The 22,251-nt window shown below is 45.6% G+C and overlaps 1 protein-coding gene across 1 annotated transcript in view; it reads right to left on the bottom strand.

Moving 5' to 3' along the window:
- Positions 1-22,251, bottom strand: part of Scarb2 (scavenger receptor class B, member 2) — a 51,836-nt gene that overhangs the window by 5,270 nt on the left and 24,315 nt on the right. Inside the window, exons 3-8 of the mRNA NM_054001.2 lie at positions 11,354-11,501; positions 9,118-9,306; positions 8,396-8,487; positions 3,885-4,004; positions 3,102-3,271; positions 772-890 (exon numbers count right to left, since the gene is read on the bottom strand). Coding sequence (NP_446453.1) covers positions 772-890; positions 3,102-3,271; positions 3,885-4,004; positions 8,396-8,487; positions 9,118-9,306; positions 11,354-11,501 — 838 coding nt within the window. The remainder of the gene's footprint in view (positions 1-771; positions 891-3,101; positions 3,272-3,884; positions 4,005-8,395; positions 8,488-9,117; positions 9,307-11,353; positions 11,502-22,251) is intronic.

The following is a 22,251-nucleotide window of genomic DNA, read 5'->3' as shown; positions in this document are numbered from 1 at the left end:
TCCAAGGCCAGGGCCCCACAAACCAGAATACAGGGGGCGAGAGATAGCAAGTGCATATGTGCCCTGAGGGCATCCCAAGGTGACAATTCCTGAGGAAAGGGAGCTACCCGAGGGCTAATGGAGAAGGAATATAGTCACACCTATATTCCGAGGGCTGGGGCTGCAGCCAGCCGGTGCAGTGTCTGCCTAGCATGCATGAAGCATGCTCTAGCCCAGGCTGGCCTTGAACTTGTGATCTTCCTGCCTCAACCTCCCAGGTATCTGGATCACGGGTCTGTGCTGCCAGGCTCAGTGAGAGCTTTGAGCTTTTCACTTTAGCTCTACAAGAGAGACTCTTACACTGAAAGGATCCTGAGAGAGACTCTTACATTGAAGGGATCCCCTACCACCTTATTCTTTTTTTGTGAACTCAAGAGTAAAGAATATACATATCCGATACCATCTACATGAATAATATGTAAGAAACTTGCCAAAGTACCTATAGAAGGTTTGCCAAAAGTGAATGAAGCTAAAATTTATGCTTAGGTCTGCAAATTCCAAGCAGAGAATATGCAATCAATCTGTAATTCTGAAGGTGAAATCCAACTCTGTCCGACAGCAGATGGTCACACATCCGGGTATAGGCTACTGACCACAATGCGCAACTGATCGCTTCCTCTCCCTTGAATAGCCACGGAAGGAGGTACGTCCCTTAAGAATGCTTTAGAGCAAAGTGAACCCACATGCACACAGTAAGACATGCTCTTGTACCGAGAAGAACCGTGTACTCACAGGATTAATGTCCACAAATGACTCATGTTCTTCCTTGTTTGGACGCATGCCTTTTATGGCCGAAACGAACTTCTCGTCGGCTTGGTAAAAGTGTGGGAAAGACATGATAATGGGCGCACCTGCGGTGGGTGATTGACACAGACGTGAGTGGTGCTGTTTTAAGTCTGAGGAGAATACACTGGTCCTGACTGCAAAATTGGTTCACAAAGGAAAAGCCGTATCCAAGTGAACTTGGCCAAGTGCAGGTCAACATCTACACTGCATTTCCTGCCACCTGCTGTATCCCCCTGTATCTTACTGCACCCCTTATACCAACGTCCTGGCCACATCTATACTGACATAGCCACTGAACTACAGGTAGACTCTTTATCTATGTATCTATGTTAAATAATATCCCAGGACACTATAAAACTAAAAACCTTAGCCTCAATTGGAAGAAGCTGAAGTTCCCAACACCATGAGAATTTCCCAGGTACTCATAGTTCTCAGGCTTCGGAGGAAATGATCCACCTTATCAAGAAGGTCTCACCTCAGAGTACTGCAGCACGGCAGTTCTCTCTCAATGAATGATGTTTTCACTGTAGTTGTTTTGTTTGGGTTTTGTTGTTTAAGACATGGGGGGTCTTATTCTGCAGCTCAGGCTGGCCCGGAAGGTACTCACTCCATAGACCAGGCTGGCCCAAAACTCACAGAATTCCTCCCGCTTCTGCCTTTTCAAGTGCTAGGATTATAGGGTTCTCCCCATACATATATTTAGTATCTTTAAAAAACTGACGTAAGGCTTGTGGGCTGCTGAGAAAAGGACAGGGAGGGGGTACTGCTGTCTCAGACTTATCCAAAGAAGATTTTAATGCCAACCAGACAGGAGAACCAAGCTACTGCATTACTTTGTTTTTGAGAAAGAAGCACCATCATTCAGAGACCATATAGCTCTCCAAAGGATCCTTAAAGAGGGCCAAGGGGTGGTAATCCCAGCATTGAGCTGAGGCAGGAGGATCACTAGGAGTTTACGGATATTCTGGGCTACACAGTGAGTGAGTTTGAGGCCATCCTCAAAGTATATAATGAAAACATCTCAAACAACAACCATCCCACGGTGTTTAAAGAGGAATCCTACTTTAAGTAGGGATCCAGCACAAATACTAGAAATGCTAGGGTTAGCCTGGTCTACAGAGTGAGTCACAAGACAGCCAGAGCTACATAGTAAGAGCCTGTCTCCAAAGAAACAAAACAAGTGCTAGCAAAGAAATCCTTAGGGAAGTTTCATAAAAAACACGCCCCTTTTCTTTGCTCTGTTCCCATGGTGATAAGATGGGGATATTAAGCCATGTACATCATCCCAGGACCCAGGAGGCTAAGACTCCAGGGATGGAAAGTTTGATGCCAGCCTGGGCTACACCACGAGACCTTTCCTCAAAGCAAACAAATCCAAGGGTAAAAACCAGAAGTGAAGGAGGGCACTGTCCACCTATCAAGCGAGGCCACTGTGAGCAATTCTGCTGTGACACTTGACTGTTGAAACTCACCTTCAGGATGGAAAGGACACCTTTTATCACCTGCCGTGGTGACGATTCTCTCTCATTCATGGAAAGGAACTGAGAGGGAGAGCAAGATGCTCAGAGGGTGAGCACCCGAGCCTGAAGAGCCGAGGTAGCGCTCAGGATCCCGCATCAAGGTGGGAGGAAAGACCTGAATGCACTGAGGGTTCTCTCATTGTCCCACGTGGCCATGCCGTGCGTGCTCACCCGTTATACACCATCAATGACAAATGCAAATTAAAGAAAAAAGGAACACGCTGGAGAGATGGCTCAGTGGTTAAGAACACTGACTGCTCTTCCAGAGGTCATGAGTTCAAATCCCAGCAACCACATAGTGGCTCACAATCATTTGTAAGGGGGTCCGATGCCCTCTTCTAGTGTGTCTTATACACAGTAGTTTGTACTCATATACATTAAATAAAGAAATAATAAAAGACCCAGCAAACTCACGAAAAGAGTTTGATATGACTAAATCTGCTTCAAAAATCATTGAGAATCTTAGCCAAAGCATGTGCCACCAAAACTAGTAATGTTCAAATTGTTTGCTATACATGTAACAAAACAGTAGCAGCATCATTTGACACAGGGGATAGCTATGTAGCCCAGGCTGGCCCGGAACTCTTCCTGCTGCTGCCATCAGGGTGCTGGGATTGCAGGCATATGCCAAACATTAATCTTGAAAGGTTGGAGTTGCACTCACTACATGTTAGGCTGGTGACAAACCTAGTTTCACACCTCGGATCTGTCTGCATTCTAGACACCTGTAACCATAACCTCCCTAGAAGTTCTTACCATTCTTGCAAATGCTGACGTTCAGCACTCCCGCGTCCATGCAGTTTCCCTCGGGTATACAGAAGCCAGCGTTTTCGGAGGAATTGGCTAGTATTTCTGCAGGCACCTTATACCGAAAAGCAGGCAGTCCTTCTACGTTCTCAAAGCTACTGAAAGTTATATAGACGGACCTGAGAGGAAGGAAGGATACAAAGTCAGTGTAGGAACGTGGCTTAGCTGATAGCCTGCTTGCGAAGGCCTAGGTTCAGATCCCAGCCCTGTAAAAGCAGGGTGTGGCAGCTCACGTCTGTAACTGTAGCGCCAGGGAGGTAGGAGAATGAGAAGTTCAAGGTCATTCTTAGCTGTATCAGGCTCAGGCAAGCTTGAAGCCAGCCAGAGACACCTGAGTCCCCTGTCTCACACACACACACACACACACACACACACACACACACACACACACACTCGAAATAGAAGTGGGTGAGGAATGAAGGAGGGAAGAGATAAGGGGGACAGGAAGAGATAAGGGATGAGGGGAAGCAGAGGGAAAGAGAGAGTTAGACAGAAAGGCAAGCAGGGTAGACTGGTTAAATAACTTGCCCAAGGCCTCACAGCTGCAAGGAGCGTTAAGATCCAAACCAACAGAGCTACTTTCTGGTGTCTGTGCCGTGAGCCATTACGCAGCATCATCTCTCCATGTGCCCCCAGCACCCGTACCAGCATGTGTAAATCCCCCTGCACTGTGAGTACATCTGCTTATATCCCTCACTCTGTCTCGCAGTCCCAGAGCTGTGTTAAAAGTACCTGCAGAAGTCAGATGGGAAGATGTACAGGGTCTCATCCTTGCTTATTAATGGGTGAAAAGAATCTCCGTCTGTCCCGTTGATCATATTGCACGTGTCCGTCGTCCACCAGTCCAGCGACCTATGGTACAGGAGAGAATACAGATGAACCAGCCGGATTTTAGGATCGCCAACTGGTCAATACCTCCCAGGTATAAGTGGGGCTGGCTACGGCAGCACGCCATCCATACATAGGCACGGACGTGGTAGGAACTGCCATGGAGAAGGAAAAAATAGGCTCCAAACCAAAATTGCTTTTGATAACAGCCACAAATTCCTGTTTCCTTCTTCCAGAAGAATGCACCCTGCATAGGTGTTTAGGAATAGTATTGTAAGTGCCAGCGAGACGGCACAACAGCTAGGTAAGACTCACAGCCCGAGTTCAGTCTCTGGAACCTAAGCAAAGGTGCAGGAGAAAAACCAAGGCCACAGCGCTACCCTTTGACCTCTACATGCACAGTGTGACACAGTTGCCCCCACGTCATACATCATAGGCAAACACAGCAGCAACGACAAAACAGACAGAAATACTGAATTACTTAAAGCAGTAACCCAAGTAGACGTTAATGGCAGCCTTGCTCATAGCCAGACCGGGGACAGAGGAGCCATGGAATAGATATATCCCATTCCTTAATATTCATGGAAGACCATTAACTGCTCTCTGACTAGTTCTCCCTCCAAAAATAACAGACTTGCCCAGGACAAGAGGAGATGCTAATACTGTGTTGCTGCCACTGAGAGCGACGTTGAGATTGCATGCTTTAACAATCATACGTGTTATGGACTAGACAGGAATGATACCTCCGGGTCTTTGTATTGAAATCCTGCCTGTCTGGTGGTCAGGTCATGAAGGGGTGCTCTGACATAAGACAAGTGACCTTAGAGGAGACCCTAGGGACTGGCGCAGCCCTTCTACCATCGTGTGTGAAGTTAAAGCAAGAAGGCGGCCTCTGTACGGAACCATATCCCTCCCAGCATCAGAGACTGCTCAGTACACAGAACTGTGAAGAATACATTGCTGCCTTTTGTAAGTCATGCAGCTTATAACTTGTTATAACACTTGGAACGGATGAAAACAGTACAGATGCAAAAGGAAGGAGAAGGCAAAAAACAAGCAGAAATTCCCCCAATTTCTGGTGTGGATGGTACTCTAACTTCCTGTACTGAGTGAAAACAGGAAGTCAAGGCTGATAAAACGTGAAAGGAAGACATTCAGACAGTTCGCACCACATTCAAAGCACAAACGAGCATTGGGGCATCTGCCTAGACAAAACGTTGGTACTTATGCAGTGGTAAGCAGAGCTGAAATGATGCATTCTACATGCCGGAGGCAGGGGAGAAAGCCAGAGGCCGGGAAGAGAACCGGAGTTCAGTTCCCAAGTTAGTAAAAGTAGAGAAGGTTCCACTCGGGGTTGGGGTTGGGGTTGGGGCTGGGGTCCAAGGAGCAGAGATTCCCTGCTCATCCAAAGAGGCCAAAGAAAGCAGCTTCTACCCATGGTGTGTACTTTCGGTGTTGTCCAAAGCTGGTGGCTCAGAGATAGCCTCATGGTGGAATCTGAGCTAAGCTGACCATGGGTTTCCCCTGGTGGCATGGTGGGAGGCCCACTTTGGGCTCAGGTTCTGAACTATGTGGAGGCTGACTGGGACATTGAAAGGGATGCGAGGAGAGACAGACAGACAGACATACCACACACATACACACACACACACACACACACACACACACACACACACCCACACACACACACGACAAGCTTTCCGATGGAAACAATTGTGAAAATCATTGTTTAATTGAAACCTATAGTAAAGTACAGAAAATAAAGTCAAGGAAGTTAATTCACTTTAGAAGAAACTAGAACAATAGAGCAAATTAATTCCATAAACGTGTGTGCTTATTATTGCAGAGTGAAACAGCAGCTTTCTTAACAATAATTCAGGCCAGGCCAGAGAGATGACTCCAAGGTCAGGACCACTTGCTGCTCCTGCAGAGAATCAAGCGGGTTAGGGCCCCAGCATCTGCCATGTTGGCTCACAACCCCCTTTACCTCCCATTCCAGAGGTCCATTGCCTTGTGTTCTCCTGGGCACCAGCGTAGCAGTGTAGTGCACAGGCACACATGCAGAGACAAGATAGTCAGAATGCAAACTAAAACAAATAAACCCCTTTTTACATAGAAAGTAATGGAGCCTGATAAGATAACGAAGCTTGGTGTACAGTCCTCAGTTGACATGTGTGAGGTTCCGACCTCCAGTACCATCTTCAAAACACAAAAACAAAACTGGAGGTAGGTGGTGTGGATGAAATTTAAAAAAATAGAAAACTTGGATGTAAAAAAAAAATGTTTTAGGGAAAAAAATCAACAGGAATAAAACTCTAGACTGCGTAGCTGAAGAGAAAACTCACGAGTTGGAAGATAGTTGGAGGGAATTTATATACGTACAAGGTCAGAAAATGAAAAGTTAATCAAGACACAGGCTAGGTGAAGAGGCTCCAATAAACGTTTAGAGGAACTCGGGGGCCTGGAGGTGGGGAGATGAGACTGAGGTGGACAAGCATGTGCACAGGCTTAGCATCCTGGACACGGTGTGGCCACACCCAACTCTTCTCCATACAAGCGACCTGTGAGCATCCTAGGACCCCTCCTTGCACCAGGCTGCACTGTCTTACACCTATGAGTTGGGCTTGCACATCACTACAATCAGATTCATTCTGGATGGGACCTGAGAGAGGAAAGGAAGTCACGCAACAACCTGTCAATCAAGATAAAAACCCACATACACTCTGATCCTTAGTAGTCATACTCTTGGACACAGAAAGAGAAAGTCCCAGACAATAATCCGAGCTTTTGAGGGCCCCCATGCACATGGCCTGTTGGGTTTCTGGAGAACATCACTTCATTCTGATCCGCACCACCATTTTGCTTTGAAGAGAGTCTCTGTACTATTGTGCAAATCTCCACGTGTTTATTTCAATGCTTTGAATAAGATACCAAGAACTTGAAGTGGCTTGGCCTAAACCCCAACCACCTGTCGCCAGACCCAGGTAAATGCCAGTGAAGTAAATAGTTGCTGAAAGTTTCCCCAGATCTCAGACTGGAAGCTTTAGATTAGAAGTGTGTCCCAGGGCCAAACAGAACCATGACATAAATCCCAATCTCCATGTAGAAGATCAAAGGAAAAGCAAATGCTAAAGGCCAGAGGATAGCGGCTGTGGTGGATCACAGCTGCAATTCCAGTGTCTGTGGGGCCAGGCAGGGAGAGCCAGGGCTACAGGCCAAACTGGAATCCAAAGTGAGGGCTTGACTCATCCCAAAAATAAACAGAAGGGGCTGTGGATGTACCTCAGAGGTAGAGGCTTTAGCGTATACGAGGACTGGGTTTAAAGACCAGTGCTGAGAGAGAGAGAGAGAGAGAGAGAGAGAGAGAGAGAGAGAGAGAGAGAGAGAGAGAGAGAGAGAAGAGAAAAGAGAAAAAAAAAAGAAAAAAAATCAAACAGAAAAATCCTGGTAGCACATTTGCGTGGTAACCCCAGAACTCAGGAGGCAGAGAGATGTGGATCTCTGTGATCTGCGATCATCTTGATTGACTTTTGAGACAAAGATGAGAGTGTGAAGAAACAGGTAAAATTATTGTCCTATTTGGAAGGAAAAACCCAAAAGCAGGAACCATAAAAATCTAAGCATAGAAAAGAATCTAAGTTCAAACATGTTAAATAATATATCACACATTTACCCATAATTCATTGTGAATACAAAAGACTAAGCTATCTTGTTATTAAAAGGCTAGAAGTGTTTGCATATAAAACAAAAATTGGGTAATAAAAGTTTTTAATTTTTAATATCATAATACTGAACGCAAATGAACTTCATCTTTAGGAAGAATAGCATGAAGAAGCCACACCCTTGAAGTGAACAGAGAGGTGGTGCCACCATATTTCCCTCCCACCAAACAAACACTGGTTTGAAAGTGTTTGAACTTCGGCTAAGACACCACAACCAGCAAGGAAAACCAGCGAGGCCACTCCATGGCTTCTAATTCACACCTGGCCATGGTAAGCATTCAAATCTTTAATACTTTTTCTCAAGGGTTTTTTTTTTTTTTTTTTTACCCCACACTTGATTGGTAAGGTAATAATTTTAAGAATGCTGATAGTTGGGGTTGGGGATTTAGCTCAGTGGTAGAGCGCTTGCCTACGAAGCGCAAGGCCCTGGGTTCGGTCCCCAGCTCCGAAAAAAAGAACCAAAAAAAAAAAAAGAAAGAAAGAAAAAAAAGAATGCTGACAGTTTTTATACAAAAGCCAAATGCTAACTTATTTTCCATGGCTGGGATCAAATCCAGAGTGTTGTGTATGGTAGACAGGCACTCTGCCAGTAAGCAACAGCCCCAGTATTAAATTAGGAAGGAAAAAAAGAGGCACATTTTGTTTAAATGAAAACTTGAAAAACCTTACACTAGGAACTCTTACAGGACTTACGTTTTTCCATTCCACTCCACAATTTTTGTAAAGTTCAGGTAATTGTCCTCTCCAGTCAGAAAAACATACTCCCCATCATTAGTTCCATTTCTCTGGAAAGAAGCAAGCATCACAATTTTAAAAATGACCAAAAATGCTGTGCTACTTTAAATTAACTTTCCCGCCAGCTGAGCCGCCCCCCCCTCCCTTCGTTAGCCAAGACATTCTAAGGACCATGCATTCAGGCTGCTCTCCTAGAATGAAACAATGTTGGCAAGACTCAACTTTCAGGACCCATTCTCTCACAGAAGTAACAAACATTTAAAACTTGTTTATAATTGTGTCTGAACAACCTCTTAAATTTTGTAAACTTTTAAGGCTTGCCCTGGGTCAGAGAGGAAGTAAGATGCTATGGCGTCATGGCATCATGGCGTCATGGCATCATGCGGGAGACCTCGGACAGGCACAGGCCAGACTATGAGCATATTTCCTCACCCTACCTCAGTGTTTCACTCACTCCCGAGGTTAGTTTTATCCGTTACCAGCTAGTTATTTTATGACAGTTTCTTTCCCTCCCCCTCCAAAGCCTTATTTTTTTCACAGACTTTGTAAAATATTTAGAACTCCAGGCAAGTTTGGTCTTCGCCTGGAAGAAAGCCAGACTTAAGATGCACTCTGGCTTGTGTGCCCTCTTCCCCGTGTGGCCCAGTGTGCTAAAGATAGGTTCTAGGAAGGAAACTTACCTCATAGAACAGGCCAAAGTTAGGGGAGACGTCAGGTCTGAAAATATGGACGAGCGACAAGACCTCATCTTTGTAGCCCCAGAGCAGTTCATGTACAGTGTGAGTGACAAACAGCGTCTGCTGATAAGCTTTCAGCATGGCCTCGATGATCTCCCTGAGGAAGGGCTGCTGGGCCATTTCCACAACAGTCTGCAGAGTAGAGGCAGGTTAACCAGTGTCCGTCCGCCCCCCCCCCCCCCCGCCAAAAAAAAAACCAAAACACCCACTTGGCTCTCTTCCTGCCCCTCAGTAGAAGAGGCCAGAAGCTGAGCTATAAATGTTTGAGACTAAACAGTAAATTCAACCAGTGACCTTCCAGTCTTTGTGTGGAATAAGAGTTCAGATACTGCCCTTGCTCAAATTACTCTCTCTCTCTCTCTCTCTCTCTCTCTCTCTCTCTCTCTCTCTCTCTCTCTCTCTCTCTCTCTCTGTCTAGACTTTGTGGCCTTACACATAATAGACAAATACTACCACTGATCTCTATCCTAAGCCCTAAGCCCCAGGACACATTTTGTAAATTTTGAGACACCAAGTCTCACTAAGTTGCCCAGACTAACCTTGAACTCACTCGGGAGCCCAGTCTGAAATTTTTTCTTTCTTTCTTTTTTTCTTTCTCTTTCTTCTTGGTTCTTTTTTTTCGGAGCTGGGGACCGAACCCAGGGCCTTGCGCTTCCTAGGGAAGCGCTCTACCACTGAGCTAAATCCCCAGCCCCAATTTTTTCTTTTTTTAAAGATTTATTTATTGATTCTATTTGAGTACACTGTAGCTGTCTTCAGACACACCAGAAGACGGCATCAGATATCATTACTGATGGTTGTGAGCCACCATGTGGTTACTGGGATTTGAACTCAAGACCTCTGGAAGAGCAGTCAGTGCTCTTAACCACTGAGCCATCTCTCCATCCCCCAATCTGGAATTTTGATCTTCCAGTTTTTGCTATAGAAAGTAGCTGGGATCACAGGCCTGGACCTCCAGGGCAGGCTCATATTACATCTCGTATATGTGAATTTAAACTCCCCTTTAGCAGGCTCTGAATGGTGCCAATGTCCCAGAGATCTTATAGAGACCATGGCCACAAGGTGGCTCCATTCCCCCCCTGGAGCAAAGTGGCAGCTGGCCCTTTAAACTCTTACAAGGCAAGGCAAGGCAAGATTCAGTTTCAGATTGGAAGGTCCTGGGTCTTCCATCAGTGTTAAGCAGCAGTCACTTTAGAGTGGAGACCTCAGAAGAGGATGGCATAGGTGATAAAGTTCCTGGGAGGGCTAGGGATTCAGCTCATCGGGTAAAGCAGCCCCATCCTCCGATGCTACAATGCAGGAAGCTCTGAATTTGATCCCTATCACCACATTAAACAACAGACAAAGGTGGCAGTCTAACCTGGGCTACAAGAGGTCCAGTTTCAAGAAAGAATGCCTGTGGGTCTCAGTATGGCGTAGGTATAACACAGGTGTTATAAGGTGGAATTGTCATCATAATTGGGAGACCAAAGAAAAACACAGTACACTCTAATCAAAGGTCTGAATGGGGGAGGGAAGTGTCAATCGTGTGTCTTAAATTTTTTGAACTTAAAATAAAAATCTAAGAAGTGACATGAAAATTCTAGTAGGTTTCTAAGACAAAACAAAGGAATGAATATGTTTGAAATTTCTAGATACTTAAAAAAAGTCATCCCTTATTTGCATAAATGCTAATCCTGATCACAAAGGGGCGGGGGGAAATCCCAGTCTTTGATGACTTTTGAAATGACCTTATTCTACAGACCTCAGAAAAAAGTCTCTATCTATCTACTTAGACGGGGAAGGCATACACTTAGTAAAAGTACATACACTGCTCCTACTACAGCATGGCTCTGATTCAAGCATTAAGCAGACGAAGAAGTATCAATGCCAAGCTGGAGGCCAGGAGGGACACACATACACACACACACACACACACACACACACACACACACACACACAACCCCAAAGTCTTTGTGCATCTGTATTTTGTGTTTGCTTTCTGATGGTACAGAGATTAAATTCAGGGACCCCCCCTGCAAGGTGAACCCCCCTCCCCCAATAATATCTATATTTTATCATAAAACAGCTCTTAAATTGTATAGCTCTTATTTTATTATCATAAAATAATAGCCCTTAAATCTGTCAGACTCGCCGTTTTCCTTCCACAACCAATAATGCTAATGACAATGAGACTTACCAACAGAGGAATATTTATTGTTCTAATCAAGTCAACGGTAGGGTCTCCAACAGACTGGTTTCGTTCAAAAATATATGCCTTATTGGTGACGGCAGATATGGTTGTTCCATTTTCTCCAAACTGAACGTTTGCCTTGTTCCTGAGCTCCCTAAACAAACAGACAAACGTATTTGAAAACGGATAGCAGTTTAACAAACAAAGCCATTCCCTCAGCTCAGTACAAAAGTTACATTTTTTCAATGTAACACTTCTAATAAAGCGATTATTTACATAGGCGCTGATAGCCGCAAAAACACAACAACTTAGAGCCAAGATGATGAAGGGGATGAGACCCAGGAAAACATCAAAATCTATAACTTCCAGTTTTTTTTCTTCCAGTATCAGGAAGGCACAGTAGTCAAACAGACAAATAGACAGACAAATGAGCTGTTTCCTCAATTATAACTTGGTCCTGAAATGTTTTCAATTCAGTTCACAGGTTCGATTTGGTTTCAATCCGCATGCTGGTGCCCTCTGATTCCAACTGCAATTCAGTTATAAATTTATTTTAAAAATTGAGGCTGGGACTAGAGAGATGGCTCAGCGGTTAAGAGCACTTACTGCTCTTTCTGAGGCCCTGAGTTCAATTCCCAGCAACCACATGGTGGCTCACTCACAACCATCTGTAATGGGATCTGATGCCCTCTTCTGGTGTGTCTGAGGACAGCTACAGTGTACTCATGAATAAAATAAATCTTAAAAAAAAAAATTGAGGCCACACATAGGTATATTGGTAGGGGTCTGTAATCCCAGCACCAAGAGGCTGAGGCAGGAGGATCACTGACAAGTCCAAGTGGGTAGTGAGTTCCAGGCTACAGTGTGAGACTTTGTTTTTAAAAGGGGGGGGAAGGAGTGGGCGGGGCTCAGTATGCAGGCCTGGAAGGACTCTTTGAAGGTGAGAAACCCAAGATGTATCAAAACACTCAGTCCGGGTTGGGGGTTTGGCTCAGTGGTAGAGCGCTTGCCTAGAAAGCGCAACGCCCTGGGTTCGGTTCCCAGCTCCAGGAAAAAAAAAACAAAAAACAAAAACACTCAGTCATCAAATAAAATAATATAAAATAATATTTTTAAAGGTGTAATTATTTATTTATTTTATGTACGTGCGTACACTGTAGCTGTCTTCAGACACACCAGAAGAGGGCATCAGATCCCATCACAGATGGTTGTGAGCCACCATGTGGTTGGTGGGAATTGAACTCAGGACCTCTGGGAGAGCAGTCAGTGTTCTTAACCTGCTGAGCCATCTCTCCAGCAATAAAATAATATTTGAGTGCGGTACTTTTTTTTTTTTTTTCTAAATTTGGTGTAGCTTTTTGTTTTATTTTGTTTGAGATAGGATTTGACTCGGTAGCCCATGCTAGCCCACGCTAGTCCCCAACTAGGGGCAATGGTCCTGTCTCCGCCTCCCAAATGTTAAGATTTCAGGCATGGACCATCACTTCTATCTAGAAAGTCTTTTGTTAGATATGTGGTTAACAAAATGTCGTCTAAGAGGGGGCTGGGGATTTAGCTCAGTGGTAGAGCGCTTACCTAGGAAGCGCAAGGCCCTGGGTTCAGTCCCCAGCTCCGAAAGAAAAAGAACCAAAAAAAAAAAAAAAAAAAAATGTCCTCTAAGAGTCTGAAAACGCATACAGGTTAGAAGGCCCCAGGCAGCTGGGCCACAACCTCGTCCCCCATAGGCCCTTTTGACCTGGGGATTCTGGGGGCTGTTGCTATTGCTGTTGCTGTTGTTTTCACACATCTCGGGAGTTTGCTAACTGCACTTGCTTTAGGCACTCAGTTCTAAACCTCTGAGTGAAATCCTTCAGACTGTGAAGGAATTACCATGCGACCTCTGAGAAGACGGCAAACAAGCTGAGGGCAGAAGCCGGACTATTCTGTCATAACTCCTCTTAAAGTCTCTCTAGTTTGGGGTTGGTTTTGTCTTTGTTTTTCAACAGGGTCCTGGTGGGTAGTTCTGGCTGGTCTAGAACTCACTATATAGACCAGACTGACCTCAAACTTGAAGTGACTCTCCTGCCTCAGCCTTCTGAGAACTGGGATTCCAGTGTGAGCCCCCTGTGTCTCATACTTTCTTATTTAAAACAAGACTAGAAAAGAACACGAATTAGCAATGTCACGTGTGATAAGCAGAGGTCTTCGAGTGTTCTATAGTGCAAAGCACTGAGCTATATTACCCATGAAGATCTGACCTTTGCTTCCTCTGGGTCAGACCTCCTAAAAGGTTACTAACAACATCAGTGGGATGTAACTAATGAGCGCCTGTTAGTGCAGGCCAGATTTAAATAACTGTGACAAAGAAAACAACCATGTCTTCTAGGAGTATACAATGTACCAGGTGCAGATGGCGGTGTTCAAAAATATCCAGAGGTTTTCAGTGACTCGTGTTGTTGTTTGATTTCCGGCCCCTTTCTTCTGGTGGCAGCCCGATTTCCTTTCCTCTCTGTCCTGGACCACTCACTCACTCCTCAGGGTGCTGGGGGCCTTAGTGTAACAGTTCCTATGACTTCTCGATCTGGACCCCCTGGAGGTCCAGCATCCTCCTGGTGCAGCTCATGGAATCTGATGAAGCACACATTCCTATGACTCAGATTTTTAGCTTGATTTTCAGGTTTATTTGACTTTCTGTTTTGAAGCAGGGGGGCTCACTACATAGGCCAGGCTGTCCTTGAACTAGCAGTCTTGCCTCAGCCTTCTAAGTACTGGAATTCCAGATTTGCCCGAGTGGCCTGGCTTGTAGTGTGGAACTTTAAACCTGCCCTGCCTGCTGAGCTTCTCCTTTGGTCTCCATTAAACTACTTTACAGCCTGCAAACAGGCTCTCCTGATTCCCTCTGAGCATAGGTGCTTTCCCTTGCTTGAGATCAAAACTTCCTCCTCTAGAAATTATAACCTGGTCGTTGTGAAGGAGAAAACAATTTGGGGACCGGACAGGTTTAAAGCCTCGGTCACCTGACCTCGGAAGTTAGTTCAAAGTGATTATTAGAAGAAGACGGAGGAGAGGAAATTTCCGAGCCAAACACTTGCTCAGCCAAAACTGGCATCTCCACTGAAGGGTCCTCTCCTGGAGCCACCGCACTGAGACCGAGGACAGACCATCTGCAGGGGCTGGGGTCTGCAGGGGCTGTCGATAAGGGTGACTGAGTCCCCACTGTGACCAACATCCCACTGAGGAATGAGCACAGGTGACCCAGGTGAGCACCAATTTGAATCCAAAGGCAGCTGGTCCAGGGGGCAGCACCTGTCACCCAGGAAGTCCAAGGGCCAACTCGGTCACGTGTCCCAAGGTCAAAATCAGGGCCTTTGCTATGCATATGTTGCTTGTTTCCTTCCCCTGAGTCTTAGTCGTGAACTAAAGGCCAACCACTGCCGAGCCCAGGACTATTTTCACTCACTGAGGAGACGATTTTTAAGAAGTTCCTTACGATGGGGAAATCTAAGGGTAAACTGAGGACAGAGATGCCAATCAATTTAGGCCCGTAACCTGACTTGGTTTCTTAATAAAGCCCAGCAGTCAAAGCCAAGGTTTTCCAGTATTACCCTGTGGGACGCTGACTCTGACACTCTACCCTCAGCTAACCTTGTGACTTCCCTCAGCTACTTGCAGTTCCCCAGCGATCCTAAATCATCGCCGACACCTGGCCTTTACAAAGTGCTGTGTGTGTGTGGGGGGGGGGGGGAAACGACAAAAACCTAGTAAGACATGGCTTCCTACTCTGCTGAGGGAGAGAGGGAGAGAAAGAGAAGAGGTGGGAAACTCTCTCAAAGCAGCATGATCAGCCAAAAAAAAAAAAAGTCCCCCTTCTGGCAATGCTCAGATAGATAAGGGGAGGGACTTTGATGACAATACCAGCAAACCAGGTTAGCAACACACACATGTTCATGTACACACACACACACACACACACACACACACACACACACACACACACGAATGCATGCCAGCTACCAACTGATCAACAAGAGTCAACCTGATACAGTGAAGTTGCTTGAGAAACAAGACAGATATCAAGAAGTGATCAGATTACTGTCAACCATATTAGAGGAGGCCTAAGAACTATTTAGAAACACAGACAACTGCTTAAAACAAACAAAAGCCATCTTGAGCCTAGACAAGGAATCAAGGAGGGAGAGAGGAGGAGGGAGGGAAGAGAGTTGAACGAAAATTCTGGTATGGTGGGATTACATGTAATCTCAGCACGGGAGAGGCTGAAGCAGGAGGATTACTTGAATCTAAGAATCCAGAAGTTTCAGACCGACTTGGGCCACATAGCTTACATATACCAAGGCTCTGTTTAAAAAACAACATCAAAAACAAAAATAAAATAAGAAGGAAATGAAAGAAAGAAGCCTGGCATGGTGACTTCCCCCTGCAGTCTCTGGCTTTGGGAAGCTGAGGTAAGAGTGCTGTAACTTTGAGGTCAGTCTAGAATACACAGTGAATTCCAGGTCAGCCTGGGCTGCAGAGCGAGACTGTCTCTAAAGCAAACAAAAGAAGGAAATGTTTGAGTTACACCCCGTGAACTACTGAATCACATAGGAAGAAGAAACACACGGAATGAAAAAAAAAAAACCAGTTTTAATTCACTGGAGAAATCAACAGCTGTGCTACCCACTCCCTAGAGATGCTGGATAAATTGGTTCTTACAACGGGATGGGTTAGGGATGGGGTCACATCTCAGGGCTGGAAGAGCACTTTCCCAGCATGCACTGGGCTCAGTCGTCAACACCAAAAGGAAAACAAGCAATGTAATGCCCTGACCTTTAGTCATTACATTCATCTCAAACGGGGTTAGCCCTTTGGGCTCACCCACAGCTCTCTATGGAAAATCACTGTGGCCCTATCCCGGTGGTGGCTGGCGTCAGCGACTGAGCTCACTGGAGAGAGGTGTAGGGTGAGATCTGACTCGGGCTTTTTGCTCAGTCCTGTCTACACTAATACTTGGCTATGGGACAGACTAAATAAAAAGTCACTCGTGGTTTCTTCGGTTTTATCTTTTTCCTTTTTTTTGATATTCAAGGCAGTTTATTGGGAAGCTGATCTTGGGTGGGCGCTTTCACTGGCTACAAGGACTAAGACTCGGGAAGTCACCTGGGGTAAATAGGGGGTGGAGGGAAGAAAGAAAGAAAGAAAGAAAGAAAGAAAGAAAGAAAGAAAGAAAGAAAGAAAGAAAGAAAGAAAGAAAGAAAGGCAAGAAAGGAAGGAAGGAAGAAAGGAAGAAAGAAAGGTGTAACTTCAGGGGTGGGGCAGACAGACAAATAGGAAGAGGAGGAGGAGCAGGAGAAAGAGAGAGGGAAACTTTATCTTTTTTCTCAGATAACGCCTTACAAACTCTGTGAAACATTCAGCCATCCCTCTGCCTCAGCCACTCTAGTGGGGAATTGCAGTGTGAGCCTGCTTCCCGTGACTTCTGTCTTTGCTTTTTTACTGGTAAAGTGGTGCCCACAGTGTGCTTGTCCCACAGAGAAATAAATCCTAGGAATGTAACCTCAGCTGAAGCACCCTGCAGACCGGACATCGGACATTCTGTCATGACCATGCGGCATCACCACTCTGTGCCGGGTTCTGACGACAGGGGATGCTACATCCTGATTCCTGTCTTCAAGGAATCCACACTGAGGCACGGGAGACTGCCATTTAAATACCAGACAGGATCCCGTGAACAGTCCTAAGGTAACCGTGTAAGTGCCCACACCTCTTCAACCGGTCAGTCTCATTTTTTCTTTGGCTGGATACCCAGTGGTGAGTTGCATGAATTAGACGGAGGCTCTATTTTTAGTTTTCTAAAAGAACTCCCGGGGGCTGGGGATTTAGCTCAGTGGTAGAGCGCTTGCCTAGGAAGCACAAGGCCCTGGGTTCGGTCCCCAGCTCCGAAAAAAAAAAAAAAAAAAAAAAAAAAAAAAAACCCAAAAAAAAAAAAAAAAAAAAAAAAAGAACTCCCATATGTTTTTCATAATGGCATTAATTTACATTCCCCAAAACAGTAGGAAAGTGGGAGTGAGGGTTTTTTTCCTTAAGCTAAAATATGGTAGAAGAGGGGTTGCAGAGAAGGCTCAGTGGTGGACCTAGTTTGGCTCCCACACCCATGTCATGTGACTCACCTGTCTCTGACACCAGGGGATTTGATGCCCTCTTCCAGCTTCTACCTGCACACACACACACGCACACGCACACGCACACGCGCACACACACACACACACACACACCCCAAAATAAATCTTAATCTAGGAGGGCTGAGGAGACAGCTCAGTCAGAAAAATGCTTGCCTTGCATGAAGACTTTAGTTCAATCTCCTGAACCCACATAAACAGGCAGGTAGGTCACGGTGGCACACGTTTGTAACCCCGGTGCTGGAACACTCTGGGGTCACTGACTAGGGAGCCTTCCTTAATGAGTGGGCTCTACCTAGGCTAAGCGAGAGAGCCGCTCTCAAAGAGAAACAAACCCACTTAAGATTTAGCACACACACTTTTCTTATTTCTGTCAAAGCAGTCATACATAGAAAGAAGCAATATGAAGGAAAATCTACGGAACACAAAACCAAGGCTTATTAAGAGGATGCTGTGGATTTAACAAGTACTTAACGAAAGTATGGAGGTCAACTGAGCAGGCCTAGACAAATTAGTTTTGATTCCTGACATAGTGAGTAATAGAAAAAAAAATTGATCAAGACAGTAATCCTGCCAGAGGCTGAGAAAGCCACAGGTTATCACAAATCTAGAGAAGTCCCAATCAAAGGCTTCACTGAGCAGAAGGCTCCTGGGGCAAGTTAGTTCTGGCCACTCAACCTTGGGCTTCAGAAAACTCAAGATGCGGCAGCACTGCATTCTGTAAACTGGATGGACTGGTTCTTCATACACCCACCTGCCTGTCTCCCAGGAACATCCAAACTCTGTATGCAACATGCTAACTCTTGGGGCACCAAACCCACTACAAACTGTCCCATGAGCCAGGCCTTGGCAGGCCAGAAGCCTTCCTTCCTCTGAGAGCTCCCCCTCTATTCCCTCCACATCGAACAATGAGAGCATCACCATGTCCTCTCTCCCTGTGCCCCAGGGCTCCTGGCACACCCTGGCTAAGAGTCAGCTGACCTGGCTGGGAGTCCCAGTTCATGCCTTTAATCCTAGCCCTTGGGAGACAGAAGCAGACATATATCTGCGTGTTAGAGGCCAGCCTGGTCTACACAATGAGCAGACCTGTAGGAGCTCACTGAACTGTCAAAATGCTGCTACAGGAGCTCAGTATGCTTAGTCTGTCAGCCCCCCAAAAATAGCACAATCAAGTCACAAGCAGCATCGGATCCACTTGAAGACTGCAGAAAGCAAATACAGGCACAGCAGGCTCCACCAAGAAGTCTGATGACTCCCTGCAAAGCTATGTTTATGTACAGACCCAGATCTCAGGGCGCTCAGCTAACCTGCATTTGTGGTGTCTTCATAATAGCCATTCATTCTCAGGATCTGGTCCTTCTCCAATCTATCCTTGACTTTCCCTGACTGAGTCCTGCCATTCCAGCTGAGCTACTTATTAATCAGTTCCTCCACTTGGATCCTACGGGTTCTAAACCACAGTTGGGACCACGTCACTCACTCCTTCTCTTTGTGCTAATAGATGCTGGGTGCTCAAAATGAATGGACCTCCCCGTACACCCCACCCACCCCACTGCTCCTGTTCCGCACTGGCCTTCCAGTATATCAAGAAGTTAGATATGTATAGCCACATATTTCTCTGTGTGTGTGTTTTCACATATGTGTGGTATATTTTCACATGTGCTTATAGCGTGTTTTTCTGTGTACTTGTGGTGTGTTTTCACACGTTTGTAGTATGTTTTCATGTGTGTATGTGCATGTATGTCCTCATATGTGTGGTGTGTTTTCACATGTTTGTAATATGTTTCACATGTTTGTACCATTTTCACACACGTATGTGTGTATGTGTGTAGTATGTTTTCACATGTGTTTGTAGTATGTGATTTCGAGAGTGTATTTGTGTGTGTGTATGTATGTATCTGTCTATATGTGTATATGTCTGTGTGCATGTGTGTGCATATGTGTGGGCATGTGTGTATGTGTGTGTGTATGTATGTTGGTGTGTATATGTGTGTGTATGTACATGTGTTCCTAGAGCCCAGAGGTTGATGTTGGGTAACCTCCTCAACTACTCTTCCCCTTATGTATTAAGGCAGGGTCTCTCACTTGAACCCAAAGCTTGCCAGACTAGTCAGTCAGCTCTTTCCAGAGAATCCCTGCTTCCACCTCCCAGCACAAGTATAACGAACAGGCTGCTAATGCTTGCCCTGTGTTTGAGTGGGTGGTGAGGATCTGAATGCTGGTCTTCATACCCGTGTGGCAAGTGCTTTACTCACTGGACCAGTGACACAGGTACTCATTATTCCCACTTCTCAGATGGCTCTCAGATCGCCAAGGTCCACCTCAAATTCTCTATGGACTTCAGGATGATCCCGATCCTCCTGCCTGCAGTTCCTAGTGCTAGGATGACAGCTAGGCACCACATCCTGGCTCTATTCAACACTGCGGTCTGAAAGCAAGGCAAGGACCCAATTGCCTGAGCTACATCACCAGCCCTCGAAGCCGTTACTAAAATGCTTTTTGTGACTGTTGCAATGGGCATGCTTCCATCCGGAGAGCATTTCATGTCAGGACAAGTCTCAGGAGGAAGGGATAGACTTGTACTCATTCTCAACAGAGGCGCTGCAGTATGCCAGCACGGCAGTGTTTTAAGAGCTCACACACAACTAAAGCCCGACCAGAACTGAGCCGTGATCTGCCAGAGTTGTTTTACTTGAAGACCTAGAAGATCACTTCGGTCCTTGAGTGGGGTGGCCTGAGGCTACCTAGAGAGCCCCTTCTCAAACAAAGAACCAAACAGAAACCAGAGGACAGGTGAAGGGAGCTTTTGTTTTAGTCCTCTAAAAATTATTTTCAAAGATTGATTTCTTTTTATTTTATGTGCATGCATGTTTTGCCTGCGTGCATGTGTGTGCACCAGGTGCCTACAGTGCCTGCAGGGGTCAGAAGAGGATGTTGGATCCACTAGGACTCGTTACAGATGCTTGCGAGCCACCCTCTGGGTACTGGGAGCAACTTGGGTCCTCTGCAAGAGCAGCACCCACTCTTTTTTTTTTTTTTTTTTTGGTTCTTTTTTTCGGAGCTGGGGATTGAACCCAGGGCCTTGTGCTTCCTAGGCAAGCGCTCTACCACTGAGCTAAATCCCCAACCCGCAGCAGCACCCACTCTTAACCACTGAGCATCTCCAGCATCTGTTCTGAGAATGGCGGTTGATATGTATCCCTGACTGACTTGAACTCAAAACAGTCCTCCTGTCTCAGCTTTCCAAGTGCTGAGAGATCACAAGCATGAACAACCACATCCAGACTGAGGGAGAGTCACATGAATATGACTGAGTATGGGGGAAAGGTAGCACGCTTTGCAAAGGGGTTGAATGGGGGAAGGGGCTGGGAAGCGACTCCAGAAAGAACAGCTACCTTGTGTTACAATCTTGAGTCTGTCCCTGAAACTTTAATAGGCAGGGGCATGCCAGCTGTATTCTGCACTAGACAACACGAGTCTTGGGTATGAGAATTACACTATATCGACCAGGCCTACTAGCCAAAGAAACAAACGTGTTTCATTGCTGTTAGCTATAATTCTGCAGTCAGTTAGGTGCGGGCCAAGACACACACACACAGGTATTTATCATAGAAGGCAGCTATCCCGACTTTTGCTTTTAGCTTTTGATAGCTCTGGGCTAGAAGAAGAGGAAATGTATTGTTTAGCATTTGTTAGCTTTGGGCCAAGGAGATAGGGCGTTTATCTTTCATCTTTTGTTAGCTTGGGCGTAGGAAGAATAGTTAATCGAATTTAGTGGTGTTACCCTTAGCTCTGTGGCCTGGTCTAAGGCCCCACGAGGCTCTTCTGGTTCGTTTGAACTGAGCGGTGTCAAGCAGACTGAGAATTACATTCTGACTTGTTGGTGAGACATAGATTTAGGCAGTCTCTTCTGAGATTTTTCCCTGGTTGTCAGTCTTAACAGCAAACACTCAAAAAAGTGGCTAGAGGGGGTAAGTAAGGGTGGGCCCCAGGGGTAAAGCATTTGCCCAGCCTGCAGAAATCCAATTGCCAGCCGGTGGGGGTAGTGACTAGGAGCCAATCCAGGACACACTGCTTAGAATAAAATAAAAACATTTAGGAGTTATAGCTCAGTGGTAGGGTGCTTACATAGCATGCATGAAGTACTATGTTCAAACCCTACCTCCCCCCACACACCCTGACACCCCTAGAAAGAAATAAATAGAAAAAAATGTACGTGGGACTTGAAAGATGGAGTATAAATAAGGAAGGCAGGAAATAAATAATTCTGAATTCTGACATCGTGCTGAAATATATTTGGGGGTACTATGTCAAATAAAATATGAACATTAGTGTTATCCTTTTTTTTTTTTTTAACTTCAGTTGATGTGGATACTAGCAAAAGTTTAAGTCCCTTGTGTGGCTCATATTAAATTTCTATTGAAAGCTCTAATTGGAGAATAAGATCCGCCCTCCCCCTGCCCCCCACTCTTTGAGACAGGATCTCGCTCTCTAATCCAGGCCAGTAATGGCAAGTCTCCTGCCTCGGCCTCCCTAACGCTGGGACTGCTGGCATGTGCCAAAATACCTGGCTTAGAGTATAAAGTCCCAAGCCAAGAGCCAGCTATGATTTGGTTAAATGTCCCCCAGAGGCCCATTAAGGCTCATTCTGCATAGTGGCACTACTGGAGAGAGAGTAAAGGCTTTAAGCTGGAAGGTGTATACGTGAGGCTGGACCTGCCTTTGAGGAGAACATGAGACCCAAGCCCC

Source organism: Rattus norvegicus, chromosome 14, assembly GCF_021556685.1.
Source record: "Rattus norvegicus strain SHRSP/BbbUtx chromosome 14, alternate assembly SHRSP_T2T, whole genome shotgun sequence".
NCBI lineage: Eukaryota > Metazoa > Chordata > Mammalia > Rodentia > Muridae > Rattus > Rattus norvegicus.
Note: the sequence above shows the minus strand (reverse complement) of the source record. Positions and strands in the feature narration are given on the sequence as shown.